The sequence below is a fragment of the Haliotis cracherodii genome, unplaced genomic scaffold, assembly GCF_022045235.1.
Source record: "Haliotis cracherodii isolate W230 unplaced genomic scaffold, xgHalCrac1.p SCAF_3, whole genome shotgun sequence".
Lineage (NCBI taxonomy): Eukaryota > Metazoa > Mollusca > Gastropoda > Lepetellida > Haliotidae > Haliotis > Haliotis cracherodii.
The window spans coordinates 39,710,473-39,729,541 of record NW_027266286.1 but is presented as its reverse complement, the minus strand read 5'-3'; the positions used below and the strand labels follow the sequence as shown (position 1 = coordinate 39,729,541).

The following is a 19,069-nucleotide window of genomic DNA, read 5'->3' as shown; positions in this document are numbered from 1 at the left end:
CCAAACACACAAGCGTGATAACCTCTTTATCATATAATGTCAGTCTTTCATTCTGTGCTTCAAAATCGCTTTCCCCCTCTCAAACCATTACGAGTTTTCCCGGAATGAGCGCATTATATTTATTACGTCACAGGGAAGTGATGTGTCAGTCAGACAGTAGCCAATATAGTTCCAACTGAAATATGTTTCTTATACAGTGGCGAAGCAACATATACGCAAAACAACAGTTGTTTTTAGTTGCCTTTCGCGGCAATCCATCTGTCTGTCCGCTAGAGTAACTACCCTTTGTCAAAGGGAAGCTACTCTAACCAAGTCTATGATACGTCACGGCCACAGTCAGGCGTTGTTGACAGTCGGTCTGTCCTGTCATATTAAGAAGTGTAGTCAGATGTACACCCAGCGACAAAACGAAACAAGGTAACAATTCAAACATATTTCGGCCAAATCCAACTATTTTAATTTGTGGAAAAGTTTTCAAGCCGCAGAGGTCTACAAGCACAGATATGGCTACTGATCCTGCTTGGCTAGGCCTCGTGCCCTCGCAAAATTGTTTCGAAATTTCTATCTCCAAAGTTGCCAAAACTTATAAAATGCCTCAGCTACATTACAGTTAGACACTGATTTTCAGTATAATGGAGTGTTCTTTTGATAATGATAGCAATTATCTCTGTAGTTTATCCAGATTCCCGATGGTTAATTCTGACTTGATCGCCGAATGACGAGGGTGACGTCATAGTTTGTTTATAAACAGTGAAAGTAGTCCCTACTTGACCTTTGATATTTGCATCTCTATCTGCATATGACCCCAACGGATATCGTTTTTATCCGTTGGCTTTATCCTGCCGAGAAACCTACCCATTATATGATAAATACACTTATTACACATGTAGTTATGCAGAATTTCTGCGTTAAGATTCTACATGTCTACAAGTACTACAGAGTGTTGTCTGTGAGGGTGGACTTCATGAAGGATATAGTAACTTGGTAGTCCTAGCAGCATGTATGTGATGGGTTTACTGTGGTTGGGCTGCATGGGGGAGTGATTGAGTATGGTTTTACGCCACTTTTGGCAATATCACGGCGGGGGGACAGCAGAAATGGGCTTCACACATTGTACCCATGTCGGGAATCGAATACTGTCTTCAGCGTAACGAGCGAACGCTTTAACCACTAGGCTACCCAACCGATCCCCCCCTACATGGGGGAATCTCCCTCGGTTCAAGTCCCAATTACCTTTTGAAAAAAACTCTTGATTCTGTTCACTAAATGTAGCAGTAACCAGATATTGATTTAGTTTTTGTCTGTTGCAACTAGACCACCCACAAGCCTAAGTCGAGTAATTCTTGTTTGGGCCAATGAAACTCCAATAAAAGAAACAGTTTTTGACACAGACTGTTAATATGTAATCCATAGACTGCATCAGGCTCACTTGAATAGCCACAGATATTTGGTAACATGGAGTCGCTTGAGATGTAAGTAGCATGTGTGTAGCTGGTCCCAGAGTCGCCCTCAGTCCCAGTACTTGATAACCCCGTCCCAGCCACAGGTGGCCACCTTGGATGTCTCATGGGGATGCCATAGCACCCCGATACACACATCATCATGTGCCTTCCACTTGTTGTACAGCTTCGTGCTCTTCCAATCCCAGATGTACAGCTTGCCGTCTGCGTCGCCCGAGATAATGTAGCTGGAACAAATAGCACATAAGTTTAACTCCCAGATGAGGTTGATGGCAAGACTGCCAATTGTGTTCCATGTGATTAACGTTTAACAGATTTGAGATTGCTCTCACTGAACTTATCTGAATAATGTTAGACACATACCTCATATCAGGAGAGAAGTCAATGGAACACGCATAGCCAGCAACCTGAAACCAACAACAGCAGTATACAGTGTGGGCCACACCAGGAATATCCCTGAAGCAATATCAAATGGAGTTAGGTGATGCAGGGAGTCGCACATGTTAACTGCCCAAAACACAAACATTTGTTCACAATTTATTCAATTCATGATTACACAAGAACTATTTCTTCCTGAAATACTAGGAGTAAGAGTGGAAATACATGTACAAGGCTGACCATTATAATTACACAGGTATTCCTTTCATCTACAATCTAGTGTAAACTATACATCTCATGTCAGTGTTCCTAATGGACAGATGACAAGCTATAATATAAGTCTCACCATATGACCAGTAAATGTTTTCTTCCGCATGAACTTGAAGCGGTTGAGGACATTGAACACACAAATCTTGTTATCCATAGACTGACAAGCCAACCACTTTCCTGGAACAAAATGTACACTTTTGCACACAAATGTCTGCACTGAATAAAATAAAGGGAGGATATTTCATGTGTCGAGTGAAAATAGTCTAGATTGACGAGCTAAATGTAAAATAAGTTCAGAACCTAACATTTTCGAGAGAATAACGAATGTCAAGAAGTAGTTTTAACCTCATTATTTTGCCTTGTCAATGTGGAACCAACTTAAAAAGTACGTCAACAGTTTGTGTACGGGCTTGACACTTACGATACTGGGAGACAAATTAAGGGGTGGTAACTCACTGCAATGAAAATATCACTTTTCTCAACTTCAGAAACTCAGTCTTTCACACTGAAGTACATAATTTATAATGACAATTCAACACGAAAGTTGCAACAATGATTTAATACCTGAAACACGTTCAATATAACACATATCTAACAAGTTTGGCGTAAGGGGATTCTCACTGTAAACATGTGACTAGAAAGCTATTGGTACATGTACATGACTGAGCATCAGTCGTGCCCAGCTAGGGATCGATTCGCCTTTCACAACTTCCCAAGCATTGGGTATAAACACAGGAGAATCGACTACATGTACCTGACTTATGTGTACCTGACTGAGCATCGGTCAGGCCCAAGCTGTTGGGATCAATTGTCGAGAGTGATACATAGAATACTAAGGTTTCGACAATTAACTACACATCTATCATTCTACACTACAGATAGAAACGTATTAGATGCTAAATACCATGGACATGATGGAGGTCAAGCCTGACCTGTGTTTTGACAACATGCATCCAATGCATCCCATCCTAATGACTGCAGGGGTAAATATACCCAATGACCGCATGCTCGTACTTGGCATGCTGGGAAATCGCCGTATCCTGTTACTATAAATAGCATCACGCATGAGACATGTATGTATTACGGACGTTTGTTTATTCTAGATTCTTATAATAATATTAATACGTGACCGGGTAGTTAGTGTTACACTTATCTGGTTATAACTGCAGAAGATGTCTTCTGGCTTTTAAGGTTGTCTTATGTTACCTAATAACGAAACCATAGAATATAATTCATGACGTGCCAATGCCAAAGCTGATGGAATTAATACGTAACTATTTATTGTAGGTTACATTGAACTTGGAAAATATGAGAAAATAACGACATAGCAGTTTTTTAAGTTGTCATTATAAACTCACTCAATATACATTGAGCACCAATTTATAATGACAATTCAACACGAAAGTTGCAACAATGATTTAATACCTGAAACACGTTCAATATAACACATATCTAACAAGTTTGGCGTAAGGGGATTCTCACTGTAAACATGTGACTAGAAAGCTATTGGTACATGTACATGACTGAGCATCAGTCGTGCCCAGCTAGGGATCGATTCGCCTTTCACAACTTCCCAAGCATTGGGTATAAACACAGGAGAATCGACTACATGTACCTGACTTATGTGTACCTGACTGAGCATCGGTCAGGCCCAAGCTGTTGGGATCAATTGTCGAGAGTGATACATAGAATACTAAGGTTTCGACAATTAACTACACATCTATCATTCTACACTACAGATAGAAACGTATTAGATGCTAAATACCATGGACATGATGGAGGTCAAGCCTGACCTGTGTTTTGACAACATGCATCCAATGCATCCCATCCTAATGACTGCAGGGGTAAATATACCCAAAATCGAAGTAAAGAATTGACTGAGAATCCCCAAAGGCATTAAATATACATCTAGGACAAGCAGTTACCCCTATTTTGTGCCATTGCACGCTGAGCCTGTGCTATGGATGATTTGGGCACCCTAATATATCGAACATAACAGTCTGATGACCACCGGCCTAGAGTCTTGATCAGGTGGTCTGGAATATTAGCCGTGGAAGCTGAGGTAGCCGCACCAATACGAAATGAGTGACCATTGTATTTCTCTTGGTCATATCCTGTCATGGACAATGTGTGTTTTAATTTTTGAATAAAGAAAGACCTGGTAAGAGGTATATTCTGCTCATTAACAAATAAAGGATCATGCTGAGCAGCTCCCATGGCCCTCCTATGATGAATAAATTCCTGTAGACAACGCACCGGACAATAAGATGTTGGCACTGCATGGATGGACAATGTTATACCCCTGCGAAAAGGATCTGTCTTAGACGATTTAAGTGTCAAATCAAACGATGTACAATCTGGTCTAAACACGACAGAGCTTAGAGACAAATGAAATTTTGCATCAAAATGGTCACATGTAAATTCTCCACAACGTAGAAAGCCAAAAAAGGCGACTGAACACACAGTCTTCATCAATAAGTCTGTGAACGGTGAAAATAGTCCTTTCTCTAGGGTGATCCAAATCTGCTGTAAAATGTCAACAGTAATTGGTAATCGCACACTTGGGTTCACACCTTGTTCTTTCTTGATAGCTTTCATGATTGTTTCTACTCGTAGCAGATTCCTAGAACACCATGGATTTGGCACATTATGCCTCAGATAAGTGAATCTCACTCCACACAGATAACTCTTGATGGTCGTATAACGTAAATGTAGTCGCTGATGGCAGTGGGCTACAAACAATAACAATGAATCTTCCGATAATGGAGGTAACACACGGGGCTGCCACACAAACCCGCACATAGCCATGAAGGTTAAAAAGGCTTGAACCCCTGCTCTGTATACCGCCCTGGTGGCTTTTGACACAGCTTGCGACCACAAAACATCTAAGTCTGGACTGGCGGTAAGGTGAGCTGACATAGATGTAGACATGTTTCTGGTGCAGGTTCGGCAGTGGGAGCTAGTTGACGGAACTTGGTCATCTGGAAGCGAGATAAAGCATCACCAATATGGTTAACTCTTCCAGGTATATGTTGGGCGCTGAATACAAAATTATATTTGGCAGCTGTCAATACAAATTTCCTTATCAAACACATGATGAATGGAGATTTAGACCGACATTTGCAAAGGATGTCAACAGTAGCCATATTGTCACAATGAAATCTGATACTCTTGTTAGTCCATAGCTTCCCCCAGATTGCAGCCGCCATAACGATAGGGTAAAGTTCGAGTAAGGCAATGGACATGTCCTCTGTGGTAGCTTGCAGTAAGTCAACCGGCCATGGAGCAGCGAACCATTTACCCTGGAAGTAAGCTCCGAAACCAACTGATGCAGCAGCATCTGTGTACAGGTCAAATTGGGGGGCTGCGATTAGGTCTTCCAAGAAAAACGACCGGCAATTCCAATCGCGTAAGAATGTTCTCCACATATCAAAATCTAGACGACATTGTTTGTTCAAAGTGACCCGATGTCGTAGGTGTTTCACAGAGTGGGCCAGTTGAAGGAGGTAACTGATGAATGCCCTACCCGCTGGAATAATCCGCATAGCAAAATTTAGATGACCAATAATGCTGAGCAGTAACTGCTTTGTGACTTTCTTGGCACCTTGAATAGTTGCCATGATAGAGACGATTCTTGACACTTTCTCAGTAGGTAGACGCGCTTCCATTCTATCAGTGTCCAAAATAATCCCCAAGTATTCCAAACATGTGACCGGTCCGACCGTTTTATGGGGGGACAGGGGGATATTCAGTTCCGAGAATAGGCATTCTAGTTTGTTCATGGTGCTGATGCCTTGTTCCAAATCCTTATCCACAGTCAAAAAATCATCCAAAAGATGCAATATATTGACAATGTCATACACATGAGTGGCAATCCAACACACTGCTGCAGACAGGCCATCAAACAGTTTTGGACTGGACCGACATCCGAAGACCAAGCGAGTGTAATAATAAAGCTGATGATCCCATGATATGCCATGTAAGTGATATAAAGAAGGGTGAATTGGAAGCATTTTGAATGCATCTGTTATGTCCACCTTACATAGGTAAGCATGTTGTCCCATGCCTTTGATAAGTTGGATAGCGTCGTCCACTTTCACATAGTTGAGGGAGAATTGTGCTTTATCAATTAATGAGTTCAAACTTGGGTTTTCCACATCATCATGTGGAGCCGAGAGGTCGACAATTAATCGCTTCTTTTTGGAATATTTTCCTTCCACAATGCCTATTGGATTAACCCTGTGGTGAGGGAAAGGAGACTGCGTAAATGGACCTATCAAATAGCCTTTGAATAGTTCATCTTGAATAATGGTGGCTACTGCTTCAGGATTGTTTCGAGCTGATAACAGATTCTTGCAGACAGTAGTGTGAGTAGGTGGACATGTAATGCCCGTGTCAAAACCAAATTTAAAACCATGCAGCAACGTCTGAACGAAGGCACGGTCTGGGTGATCAGACAACCGTTGAGACAGTCTATCCAAGTCAACAGGGGATGGGGTTGCCTGTAGTCACTGTCGGTGCTTTTTGGCCGAGGAAGAATTCTGGACAGGTATCGACTTGCCTGCTGGGAATTGAGTCTCTCCTGTGTTATGCCAACATTCGAAAGCAGGGTGTGGCTTTCGACATACAGAACACAAATGTCTAAATCTACAATTCCCGTGAACACATTTCTCAGCATTAAAGTTGTTGCACAATGGGATACCTTTGTGTATGAGCACTTCCCTTCCCCGGCGATCCATGCCTCTGCGTTCTGTGTTGAGTTCTCTGTCCCTAGTCGTGGGAGTATGGTTAAAAGTCTCTCCTGGTTGGTGATGTATGGACTTGGCATCAACCATAGAACAGAACTGCGTCGAATGACCAATGTCATCACACAACTGGCAAGCGGTGATTCTGCGTCCTGTAAAGACAGCTCTATAGATGGCATCGTCAATCTCTCCCCATGGTATTTTGCAATTATGTTGCTCAAGATAAGCTGCCGCTTTAGCCGAGAAACGTTTGTGATATTGATAAAAGAGTTGATTTTGATATTGGTTGTGCATATCAACGATCAGGCGCTGATACGCGTCAAGTTCGGCTCGTCTCTGTGGCCAGCGTAAACACATGATGGCTTTGTACTTTCCAAAGGCTGTGATGAACATGTCAAATGTCAAGGGCAACTGCAATCTGGAGTCATGAGGACTTTTGAGTTGCATGTTTACATTGTCTACCTGAATGGTTCTAGCATTTGACGTTATTTCATCCGGAATGAGTAGTAAAGCAAGGTTCACATCCTTACCTTCCTGAATGCTCTTCCGGAGAGAGGGAGAAACAAGAGCTACGTCTGGTAAGTGCTGCGCTTGAGGCTCACTGGTGAACAGACGTGGAGTAGTTGATCCTGTGTTGGTCGATTCCCGTATGGCAGTAAATAAACTAAATGGCTGTGACGTCGCATGGATAGCGGCCGGATTGTCATGTGGTTGACCCGGTCCTGCAAAGGTGGTCTGCCAATGTGAAGTGTGTGGCACCGTAGCAGGCTGATTGTTGGCATCCATTTGAGAACTCAGCGTGGCCACAGTCTGCTGTAACTTGTTCACGGTGTCCACAAGCTGGGCGATTGTTGTGTCAGTGTGTGCCTCGTTAACAATCGAATGAGGGGGCACCGTTTCCTCATGAACTGCCACTGTGCTGGCTCTGGCTGACGACCCGTCCGACAATGCTGACCTTTGTCTGTCCATCCTTTTGTTACGGTCTGGGAGGTTTTCTGTGTAAAAGGTTTGGTATTGCGCACGTGTCAACCCCCCGGGAGGCTTAATATCCAATATTTCCTCGATGTATGCACAGATACGTCCCGTAGTCCAATTCCGTGGAAACATCTCATATGGGCGGCTGTCCACTGCACTGAGAGGGATCGTCGTACTATATCGTCGCCGAGGCACCCCGACATCGGGCGCGGCCATGTTTGTTGAAGGCGAACCGTCTGGAACATCGCCAATACTTGTGGCTTCACCGCGCACGGTATCCTGCCTGGATATCCTGCTTGACGTTTGCTTCTTGCGAGTTTTAGGAGCCATACTGCTGTGCGCCTGAGAGAAAGGGCACACTTGATTTTAACTATTCGCTCGTACGTACGGAATCAAAAATTGCTTGTCATTATTATGACCCCTGCACAAGATGGCTGACCTGAATCGTAATTGCGCATGCTCGTACTTGGCATGCTGGGAAATCGCCGTATCCTGTTACTATAAATAGCATCACGCATGAGACATGTATGTATTACGGACGTTTGTTTATTCTAGATTCTTATAATAATATTAATACGTGACCGGGTAGTTAGTGTTACACTTATCTGGTTATAACTGCAGAAGATGTCTTCTGGCTTTTAAGGTTGTCTTATGTTACCTAATAACGAAACCATAGAATATAATTCATGACGTGCCAATGCCAAAGCTGATGGAATTAATACGTAACTATTTATTGTAGGTTACATTGAACTTGGAAAATATGAGAAAATAACGACATAGCAGTTTTTTAAGTTGTCATTATAAACTCACTCAATATACATTGAGCACCAATAAATGTGAACCTCATACCTTTGAGATGATTATATTATTTTGTATATGCAGTGTATTTCAATGTTGACATTATTCTGTGAACCTGTGAGAGATCATTGACTATAATCATGGGGATATTACTCGCTTAAACCCTTACTTACAGATTTCTTGTAGGAAAATGGCCAAAATTGTACATTTTATCATTGAATCTACACTTCTCCTTGCACAGCAGGATAACAAGAGTGACCTACCTTTAGAACAGTGTCAACAGGAATGGCCTATCTTTAGGACAGTGAGTGTCAACAAGAGTGGCTTACCTTAAGAACAGTGAGTGTCAAAAAGAGTTGCCTACCTTTAGAACAGTGAGTGTCAAAAAGAGTTGCCTACCTTTAGAACAGTGAGTGTCAACAAGAGTTGCCTACCTTTAGAACAGTGAGTGTCAAAAAGAGTTGCCTACCTTTAGAACAGTGAGTGTCAACAAGAGTTGCCTACCTTTAGAACAGTGAGTGTCAAAAAGAGTTGCCTACCTTTAGGACAGTGAGTGTCAACAAGAGTTGCCTACCTTAAGAACAGTGAGTGTCAACAAGAGTTGCCTACCTTAAGAACAGTGAGTGTCAACAAGAGTTGCCTACCTTTAGAACAGTGAGTGTCAAAAAGAGTTGCCTACCTTTAGAACAGTGAGTGTCAAAAAGAGTTGCCTACCTTTAGAACAGTGAGTGTCAACAAGAGTGGCTGCCTTTAGAACAGTGAGTGTCAAAAAGAGTTGCCTACCTTTAGAACAGTGAGTGTCAAAAAGAGTTGCCTACCTTTAGAACAGTGAGTGTCAACAAGAGTGGCTGCCTTTAGAACAGTGAGTGTCAAAAAGAGTTGCTTACCTTTACGACAGTGAGTGTAAACAAAAGTGGCTGCCTTTAGGACAGTGTTAACAAGAGCAGCCTACCTTTAGAACAGTGAGTGTCAAAAAGAGTGGCCTACCTTTAGAACAGTAAGTGTCAAAAAGAGTGGGCTACCTTTAGAACAGTGAGTGTCAACAAGAGTGGCCTACCTTTAGAACAGTGAGTGTCAAAAAGAGTGGCCTACCTTTAGAACAGTGAGTGTCAACAAGAGTGGCCTACCTTTAGAACAGTGAGTGTCAAAAAGAGTGGCCTACCTTTAGGACAGTGAGTGTCAACAAGAGTGGCCTACCTTTAGGACAGTGAGTGTCAACAAGAGGGACCTACCTTAAGAACAGTGAGGGTCAAAAAGAGTTGCCTACCTTAAGAACAGTGAGGGTCAACAAGAGTGGCCTGCCTTAAGAACAGTGAGTGTCAAAAAGAGTTGCCTACCTTTAGAACAGTGAGTGTCAACAAGAGTGGCTTACCTTTAGGACAGTGAGTGCAAAAAAGAGTGACCTACCTTTAGGACAGTGAGTGTCAACAAGAGTGGCTGCCTTTAGGACAGTGAGTGCAAAAAAGAGTGACCTACCTTTAGGACAGTGAGTGTCAACAAGAGTGGCCTACCTTTAGGACAGTGAGTGCAAAAAAGAGTGACCTACCTTAAGAACCGTGAGTGTCAACAAGAGTAGCTGCCTTTAGAACAGTGAGTGTCAACAAGAGTGGCTGCCTTTAGAACAGTGAGTGTCAAAAAGAGTTGCCTACCTTTAGAACAGTGAGTGTCAACAAGAGTGGCTTACCTTTAGAACAGTGAGCGTCAAAAAGAGTTGCCTACCTTTAGAACAGTGAATGTCAAAAAGAGTGGCCTACCTTTAGAACAGTGTCAACAAGAGTGGCTGCCTTTAGAACAGGGAGTGTCAACAAGAGTTGCTTACCTTTAGGACAGTGAGTGTAAACAAAAGTGGCTTACCTTTAGGACAGTGTCAACAACAGCAGCCTACCTTTAGAACAGTGACAAAAAGAGTGGCCTACCTTTAGAATAGTGAGTGTCAACAAGAGTGACCTACCTTTAGAACAGTGAGTGTCAAAAAGAGAGGCCTACCTTTAGGACAGTGAGTGTCTACAAGAGTGACCTACCTTTAGAACAGTGAGTGTCAACAAGAGTGGCTGCCTTTAGAACAGTGAGTGTCAAAAAGAGTTGCCTACCTTTAGAACAGTGAGTGTCAAAAAGAGTTGCCTACCTTTAGAACAGTGAGTGTCAAAAAGAGTTGCCTACCTTTAGAACAGTGAGTGTCAACAAGAGTGGCTGCCTTTAGAACAGTGAGTGTCAAAAAGAGTTGCCTACCTTTAGAACAGTGAGTGTCAAAAAGAGTTGCCTACCTTTAGAACAGTGAGTGTCAACAAGAGTGGCTGCCTTTAGAACAGTGAGTGTCAAAAAGAGTTGCTTACCTTTACGACAGTGAGTGTAAACAAAAGTGGCTGCCTTTAGGACAGTGTTAACAAGAGCAGCCTACCTTTAGAACAGTGAGTGTCAAAAAGAGTGGCCTACCTTTAGAACAGTAAGTGTCAAAAAGAGTGGGCTACCTTTAGAACAGTGAGTGTCAACAAGAGTGGCCTACCTTTAGAACAGTGAGTGTCAAAAAGAGTGGCCTACCTTTAGGACAGTGAGTGTCAACAAGAGAGGCCTACCATTGTCCTTCTTCTCTCCTGGCAGACGCTCTATTCACTAGTCCATGGACTAGCAGTATCTACTCTTTAGAGAGATAGTGTCTACAAGAGAGGCTTACCGTTGGGAGAGAGAGTGACAGATGGCATAGAGTGCATGGACGGGTCTGCAATGTACTTGAAATCCACTGGAATGTCCCTAGAAATGATGAAAGATTAGGATATTTGAAGGCTTAAAAGACAATAATTATACATCATCATATTTCATTACAGTGCTCAAAGTCAAAGAATAAAAAATACATTTGTCATGCACATGTAGGTCATAACAGTACAAGCATGTCATACACCTGTAGGTCATAACAGTACAAGCATGTCATACACATGCAGGTCATTACACTACAAGTATGTCATGCACCTGTAGGTCATAACAGTACAAGCATGTCATACACATGTAGGTCATTACACAACAAGTATGTCATGCACATGCAGGTCATTACAATATAAATATGTTTTGATTGTCATTACACAACAAGTATGTCATGCATATGTACGTCATGACAGTACAAGTATGTCATGCACATGTAGGTCATTACACAACAAGCATGTCATGCACATGTAGGTCATCACACTACAAGTATGTCATGCACATGTAGGTCATTACACAACAAGCATGTCATGCACATGCAGGTCATCACACTACAAGTATGTCATGCACATGTAGGTCATTACACAACAAGCATGTCATACACATGTAGGTCATCACACTAAAAGTATGTCATGCACATGTAGGTCATTACACAACAAGCATGTCATACACATGTAGGTCATAACAGTACAAGCATGTCATACACATGTAGGTCATTACACAACAAGTATGTCATGCACATGCAGGTCATTACAACATAAATATGTTTTGATTGTCATTACACAACAAGTATGTCATGCATATGTAGGTCATGACAGTACAAGTATGTCATGCACATGTAGGTCATTACACAACAAGCATGTCATGCACATGCAGGTCATCACACTACAAGTATGTCTTGCACATGTAGGTAATTAAACAACAAGAATGTCATCCACCTGTAGGTCATCACACTACACGCAAGTCATACACATGTAGGTCATTACACTACAAGTATGTCATACACCTATAGGTCATAACAGTACAAGCATGTCATGCACATGTAGGTCATCACACTACACGAAAGTCATACACATGTAGGTCATTACACTAGAAGCATGTCATACACCTGTAGGTCATAACAGTACAAGCATGTCATGCACATGTAGGTCATCACACTACACGCAAGTTATACACATGTAGGTCATAACAGTACAAGCATGTCATGCACATGTAGGTCATTACACTACACACAAGTCATACACATGTAGGTCATTACACTAGAAGCATGTCATACACCTGTAGGTCATAACAGTACAAGCATGTCATGCACATGTAGGTCATCACACCACACGCAAGTCACACACATGTAGGTCATAACAGTACAAGCATGTCATGCACATGTAGGTCATTACACTACACACAAGTCATACACATGTAGGTCATTACACTAGAAGCATGTCATACACCTGTAGGTCATAACAGTACAAGCATGTCATGCACATGTAGGTCATCACACTACACGCAAATCATACACATGTAGGTCATCACACTATAAGCATGTCATGCACATGTAGGTCATTACACTACACACAAGTCATGCACATGTAGGTCATCACACTACACGCAAGTCATACACATGTAGGTCATTACACTACAAGCATGGCATACACCTGTAGGTCATAACAGTACAAGCATGTCATACACATGTAGGTCATCACACTACACGCAAGTCATACACCTGTAGGTCATAACAGTACGAGCATGTCATGCACATGTAGGTCATTACACTACACACAAGTCATACACATGTAGGTCATTACACTACACACATGTCATACACATGTAGGTCATTACACAACAAGCATGTCATGCACATGTAGGTCATTACACAACAAGCATGTCATGCACATGTAGGTCATCACACTACACGCAAGTCATACACCTGTAGGTCATAACAGTACAAGCATGTCATGCACATGTAGGTCATTACACTACACACAAGTCATACACATGTAGGTCATTACACAACAAGCATGTCATGAACATGTAGGTCATAAATATGTTTTGATTGTTTCTTTGTTTGTCGTTTAATGATGCAATATTCAAGCTATATGACAACGGTCTGCAAATAATTTAGTCTGGACCAGATAATCTATAGATTGACATCGTGAGCATCGATCCAAGTAACTGGGATACTATGACATGCATTGACCACGTTGCCTCTTACGACAAGCATGGGTTGCAGAAGACCGATTGTAACTTGAATGTCATACACATTTTGGTCACGACACTATAAGCATGCCATACACCTTTACGCCATCACACTATAAGCATGTCATATATACAACTCTCTTGATACTCACCACTCCCAAACTCTTAAACTTTTGTCATCAGAAGTTGTTACAAATCTACGGTTCTGGTCAACAAATGTGATGCTGTTCACAGCTCCAAGATGGCGATCATACTCCTGCACCACCTCTCCTGACCTGATGTCCCACTGTAAATATAAACCAGGACAACTTCAGTCAACTTCTCCTATAACACCTCCCCTGACCTGATGTCCCACTGTAAATATAAACCAGGACAACTTCAGTCAACTTCCCCTATAACACCTCCCCTGACCTGATGTCCCACTGTAAATATACATCAGGACAACTACAGTCAACTTCCCCTATAACACCTCCCCTGACCTGATGTTTCAATGAGTCTAATGATAATTTCAAGTTGCACTACAGTAAACTGGTCACGGGACATATCAGATGCTGCATTGTGGTGTGAACAATACATGGGGCAGCCTGATGCATGTTTCACCTACTAGATCGCAGATCATGAGTATAATACCCGACACTTTTCAACAAATATAATATCAATAATGTCAATCACCAATAATAAAAATTAACTCACATGTACACAGCTCTTATTACAGGAAATGTGAGTATTTCCCCTGTTTATATACTTATCCTGACACAACAGTATGCAATATTCCTTCTTGCTTCAATTGTAAAACAGTGTAGAACAATGTGGAACATTCACCAGGCGCACCCTCTGACAACATGGCACCCAGCTGGTGACCTTGTCATCGTTTCCTATGAGTTCCTGTAAACAGGTAACAAGTTGATCCAATCTTCGGGTGGATGCAATGGCGGCCAGTCACAACCTGTTGCGTCAGGGTAAGTATATAAAATGATAGTCCCTATGGTTTTACTTATTCCTCCACAACAGTAGTACGATGAGTTGGATGAACTTCATACCCCCTCTTGTGATTGTGGTCGGGCTCTGACTGGACTAGACTGCCACTTTGTCTTCAACCCATGGGTGTGTTTGACTTCACTAGACCACAATATGTCACCACCTCGCTATGCTAGGCCAGGTGCATAAATATGTTGCAAAAACATCTCTGGACGATGTCTATGCGTGAGCTGTTGGTGTGGAGGGCCATCGCGGATGCCAACACTAGAATTTCATGCGTGTTTGAAACTCATGGAGGATCCATTTCAGCATGGGTGTAGACTTCAAGAATTGGGGAGAGCAGCCAAAAGGACATGGTATTCCTAGATATGCTCCTGTGGCCGTCCTTGATGATTGGGAGGAACAGATGTTTTCGCTGTTGCCGAAAATGACTGGTGTACGTCGATGTACCAGCCTAGTGCATGTACTGAGTAAGAAAGTAAGTGACAAACAAGTCTATTCCCATCCTCTCATTTTCTGTGATGAAGGAAAATATGATGAGGTAACCAGGAGCATGTTGGGAGCCATGTGGTAGTCGGGTGTGTTGGGTTGAACGTTTCACATCGTTCTACTCTGTTTTACAATCCAAGCAAGAGGGAATATTGCAGACTGTTGTGGAGAGACAAGTTAAAGCTATAGGTAACAGATAAATCTTGCAGCCAACAAGCACGACTCTTACACAGACGATCTTCTTATCCGAAGTGCCAGCCACAAACAGATGTTGCTTGTCCTCATCAGGGTTAAACTTGATGCAGTAGGGCACCTTCCGGCTGGTGAAGTGAGACTTGCACTGACCTGGTGTGGAGAACAAATATAGTATGAAAAGACACAATCATCATGTTAAACTCAGCCAAACAAACATAAAATATGCATTCTAGTACATTTCCACATGATTGTGGCAGATACAGTTGTATCTGACACCTCTCACCACTATTCCACAACTTTTAGATTGTATATATCCTCAAACACTTTTAAAATGCATAATCCATTCTTTGAATATTTGGCAAAATGGCCACAGAAATCAAATTAAGTTGTTAAGTGTATTTAGGCATGAGATAATCAAACACAAGAATGTTGTCATTCGGTTTTGATTCTCATGTGATGTGTTTTGAGATTTACGTGAGTGAATATTGTCTGTTGCTTGGGAACATGATGACATTTCATGCATGTTGTTATGAATATGCATTAATTGAATGTGGACTAACACATAAATTTGAAAAGTTCGCACCACATAAACATGCAACGCTTGATGTTTGAAGAGAAGCCCTTGGAATATATGACTGGCTGGGTCTACATAGACAGCCATAGCTGACCATTTCCATGTGCACCAAAGGACCATTGGGCGACGCCAGACATGTCATTTCCAAACATGTAGCATTCGCAATAGACCCCACTAGTCCCTGACCTGTTTGTGTCCCACCCCTGACCTGTTTGTGTCCCACCCCTGACCTGTTTGTGTCCCACCCCTGACCGGTTTGTGTCCCACCCCTGACCTGTTTGTGTCACACCCCTCACCTGTCTGTGTCACACCCCTCACCTGTCTGTGTCCCACCCCTGACCGGTTTGTGTCCCACCCCTGACCTGTTTGTGTCCCACCCCTGACCTGTTTGTGTCCCACCCCTGATCTGTTTGTGTCCCACCCCTGACCTGTCTGTGTCACACCCCTGACCTGTTTGTGTCCCACCCCTGACCGGTTTGTGTCCCACCCCTGACCTGTTTGTGTCCCACCCCTGACCTGTTTGTGTCCCACCCCTGACCGGTTTGTGTCCCACCCCTGACCTGTCTGTGTCACACCCCTCACCTGTCTGTGTCCAACTCCCCACCTGTTTGTGTCCCACCCCTCACCTGTTTGTGTCCCACCCCTGACCTGTTTGTGTCCCACCCCTGACCTGTTTGTGTCCCACCCCTGACCTGTTTGTGTCCCACCCCTGACCGGTTTGTGTCCCACCCCTGACCTGTCTGTGTCACACCCCTCACCTGTCTGTGTCCAACTCCCCACCTGTTTGTGTCCCACCCCTCACCTGTTTGTGTCCCACCCCTGACCGGTTTGTGTCCCACCCCTGACCTGTTTGTGTCCCACCCCTGACCTGTTTGTGTCCCACCCCTGACCTGTTTGTGTCCCACCCCTGACCTGTTTGTGTCCCACCCCTGATCTGTTTGTGTCCCACCCCTGACCGGTTTGTGTCCCACCCCTGACCTGTCTGTGTCACACCCCTCACCTGTCTGTGTCCCACTCCCCACCGGTTTGTGTCCCACCCCTGACCTGTTTGTGTCCCACCCCTGACCTGTTTGTGTCCAACTCCCCACCTGCCTGTATCCCACCCCGTACCTGTCTGTGTCCCACCCCTCACTTGTTTGTGTCCCACTCCCCACCTGCTGGTGTCCCATTCCCCACCTGCCTGTATCCCACCCCGTACCTGTCTGTGTCCCACCCATCACTTGTTTGTGTCCCACTCCCCACCTGCCGGTGTCCCACTCCCCACCTGTCTGTATCCCACCCCGTACCTGTTTGTGTCCCACCCCGTACCTGTCTGTGTCCCACCCCTCACTTGTTTGTGTCCAACTCCCCACCTGCCGGTGTCCCATTCCCCACCTGTCTGTATCCCACTCCCCACCTGTCGGTGTCCCACCCCGTACCTGTCTGTGTCCCACCCCTCACTTGTTTGTGTCCCACTCCCCACCTGTTTGTGTCCCATTCCCCACCTGTCTGTGTCCCACCCCTCACTTGTTTGTGTCCCACTCCCCACCTGCGGGTGTCCCATTCCCCACCTGCCGGTGTCCCACCCCGTACCTGTTTCTGTCCCACCCCTCAACCTGTCTGTGTCCCAATCCCCACCTGCCGGTGTCCCACTCCTCACCTGTCTGTGTCCCACCCCTCACCTGTCTGTGTCCCACCCCTCACCTGTCTGTGTCCCACCCCTCAACATGTTTGTGTCCCACCCCTGACCTGTTTGTGTCCCACCCCTCAACCTGTCTGTGTCCCACCCCTCACCTGTTTGTGTCCCACTCCTCACCTGTCTGTGTCCCACCCCTCACCTGTTTGTGTCCCACCCCTGACCTGTCTGTGTCCCACCCCTCACCTGCCAGTGTCCCATTCCCCACCTGTTTGTGTCCCACCCATCACCTGTTTGTGTCCCACCCCTCAACATGTCTGTGTCCAACCCCTCACCTGTCTGTGTCCCACCCCTCACCTGCCGGTGTCCCGCCCCTCACCTGTTTGTGTCCCACCCCGTACCTGTCAGTGTCCCACTCCCCCACCTGTCTGTGTCCCACCCCTCACCTGTCTCTGTGTCCCACAGCTTGCAGTATCTGTCATAGCCACAGCTGAGGAACTCCTTGCCATCATTGTTGAAGGTGATGTCTCTCACAGCCTGCTTATGGCCTGCATATGTTCGCACACACCGACGGTCGTTGTAAACCTCCCAAATCTGGATATTGATATTTTGTCATCACAAATTTAACAACAACGTAGTATTTCTAGTAAATGTAGTTCCTAACCCATATAATTTCATGATCCATATCAGGGTACTAAGAATACTGTTTTACCCATATATGCAGGGATTATGAACAATTACATACATTGTTACTACTTCTATTAGTAAACTTACCTCTAGCATATGATTGCCCTATTTTTTATGCTTGCAGGTGATCACAAGGTTAAAGAATGTGGTACATGTTGTTGTTTCCTTGAGTTATCTCCATTAACAAGGGAAACCCTGCCCTTCACACATGTGTAATCCCTCAAACTTCCTTATTTCTCTTACCCTATCAGATCAATAATTCGGAGACTGGGGAGGAAGGGGAATACAACTCAGATACTAGAGTTAAGTTTACTAGTAAAATTACTGACGAATTATGTAATTGTTCATAATTATTACGTAAACGTTTCCTCTAGTAAATGACTGCCCAGAATCCAACAAACAGTCAGGGGGTTCTTAAAATTATACACATGCTACATACCACTGACATTGTCCACTATTTAGTCTTACAGCGGCCAAAATAGAAGCAGAGCTTGAGATTGGATGTTACTGGTATAGATTGATCAAATCATTACAAATAACCAGCTCCTAAAATATGATGTCACTTTGTTCTAAGACGTCACTTTCGGTCTCTACTTATGTTACAACCAATATTGTGATGTCACTTCCGGTCTATGCTGATGTTACAACCAATATTTTGACGTCACTTCCGGTATGTTACAACCAATATTGTGATGTCACTTCCAGTCTATACTGATGTTACAACCAATATTGTGATATCACTTCCGGTGTATACTGATGTTACAACCACTATTGTGATATCACTTCCGGTGTATACTGATGTTACAACCACTATTGTGATATCACTTCCGGTGTATACTGATGTTACAACCAATATTGTGATATCACTTCCGGTGTATACTGATGTTACAACCACTATTGTGATATCACTTCCGGTGTATACTGATGTTACAACCACTATTGTGATATCACTTCCGGTTTATACTGATGTTACAACCAATATTATGATGTCACTTCCGGTCTAAACTGATGTTACAAC

The 19,069-nt window shown here is 43.6% G+C and overlaps 2 protein-coding genes across 2 annotated transcripts in view; both read right to left on the bottom strand.

Moving 5' to 3' along the window:
• LOC139473827 (pre-mRNA-processing factor 17-like) overlaps positions 1–19,069 on the bottom strand; it is a 47,925-nt gene continuing 28,856 nt past the window's right edge. The window contains exons 8-14 of the mRNA XM_071256589.1: positions 17,811–17,958; positions 15,210–15,325; positions 13,666–13,799; positions 11,298–11,374; positions 2,185–2,285; positions 1,824–1,867; positions 1–1,687 (exon numbers count right to left, since the gene is read on the bottom strand). Of these exons, the coding sequence (XP_071112690.1) occupies positions 1,510–1,687; positions 1,824–1,867; positions 2,185–2,285; positions 11,298–11,374; positions 13,666–13,799; positions 15,210–15,325; positions 17,811–17,958 (798 nt within the window). The 3' untranslated portion in view covers positions 1–1,509. The remainder of the gene's footprint in view (positions 1,688–1,823; positions 1,868–2,184; positions 2,286–11,297; positions 11,375–13,665; positions 13,800–15,209; positions 15,326–17,810; positions 17,959–19,069) is intronic.
• LOC139475964 (uncharacterized) lies at positions 3,955–5,039 on the bottom strand. Its single transcript, XM_071259182.1, has one exon. The coding sequence runs from the start codon at positions 5,037–5,039 to the stop codon at positions 4,017–4,019; it is 1,023 nt and encodes a 340-aa protein (XP_071115283.1). The 3' UTR covers positions 3,955–4,016.

Bases quoted from the DNA above. Each gene is read 5' to 3' on its own strand.
- LOC139475964 (XM_071259182.1), bottom strand. From the start codon at position 5,039: ATGTCTACATCTATGTCAGCTCACCTTACCGCCAGTCCAGACTTAGAT.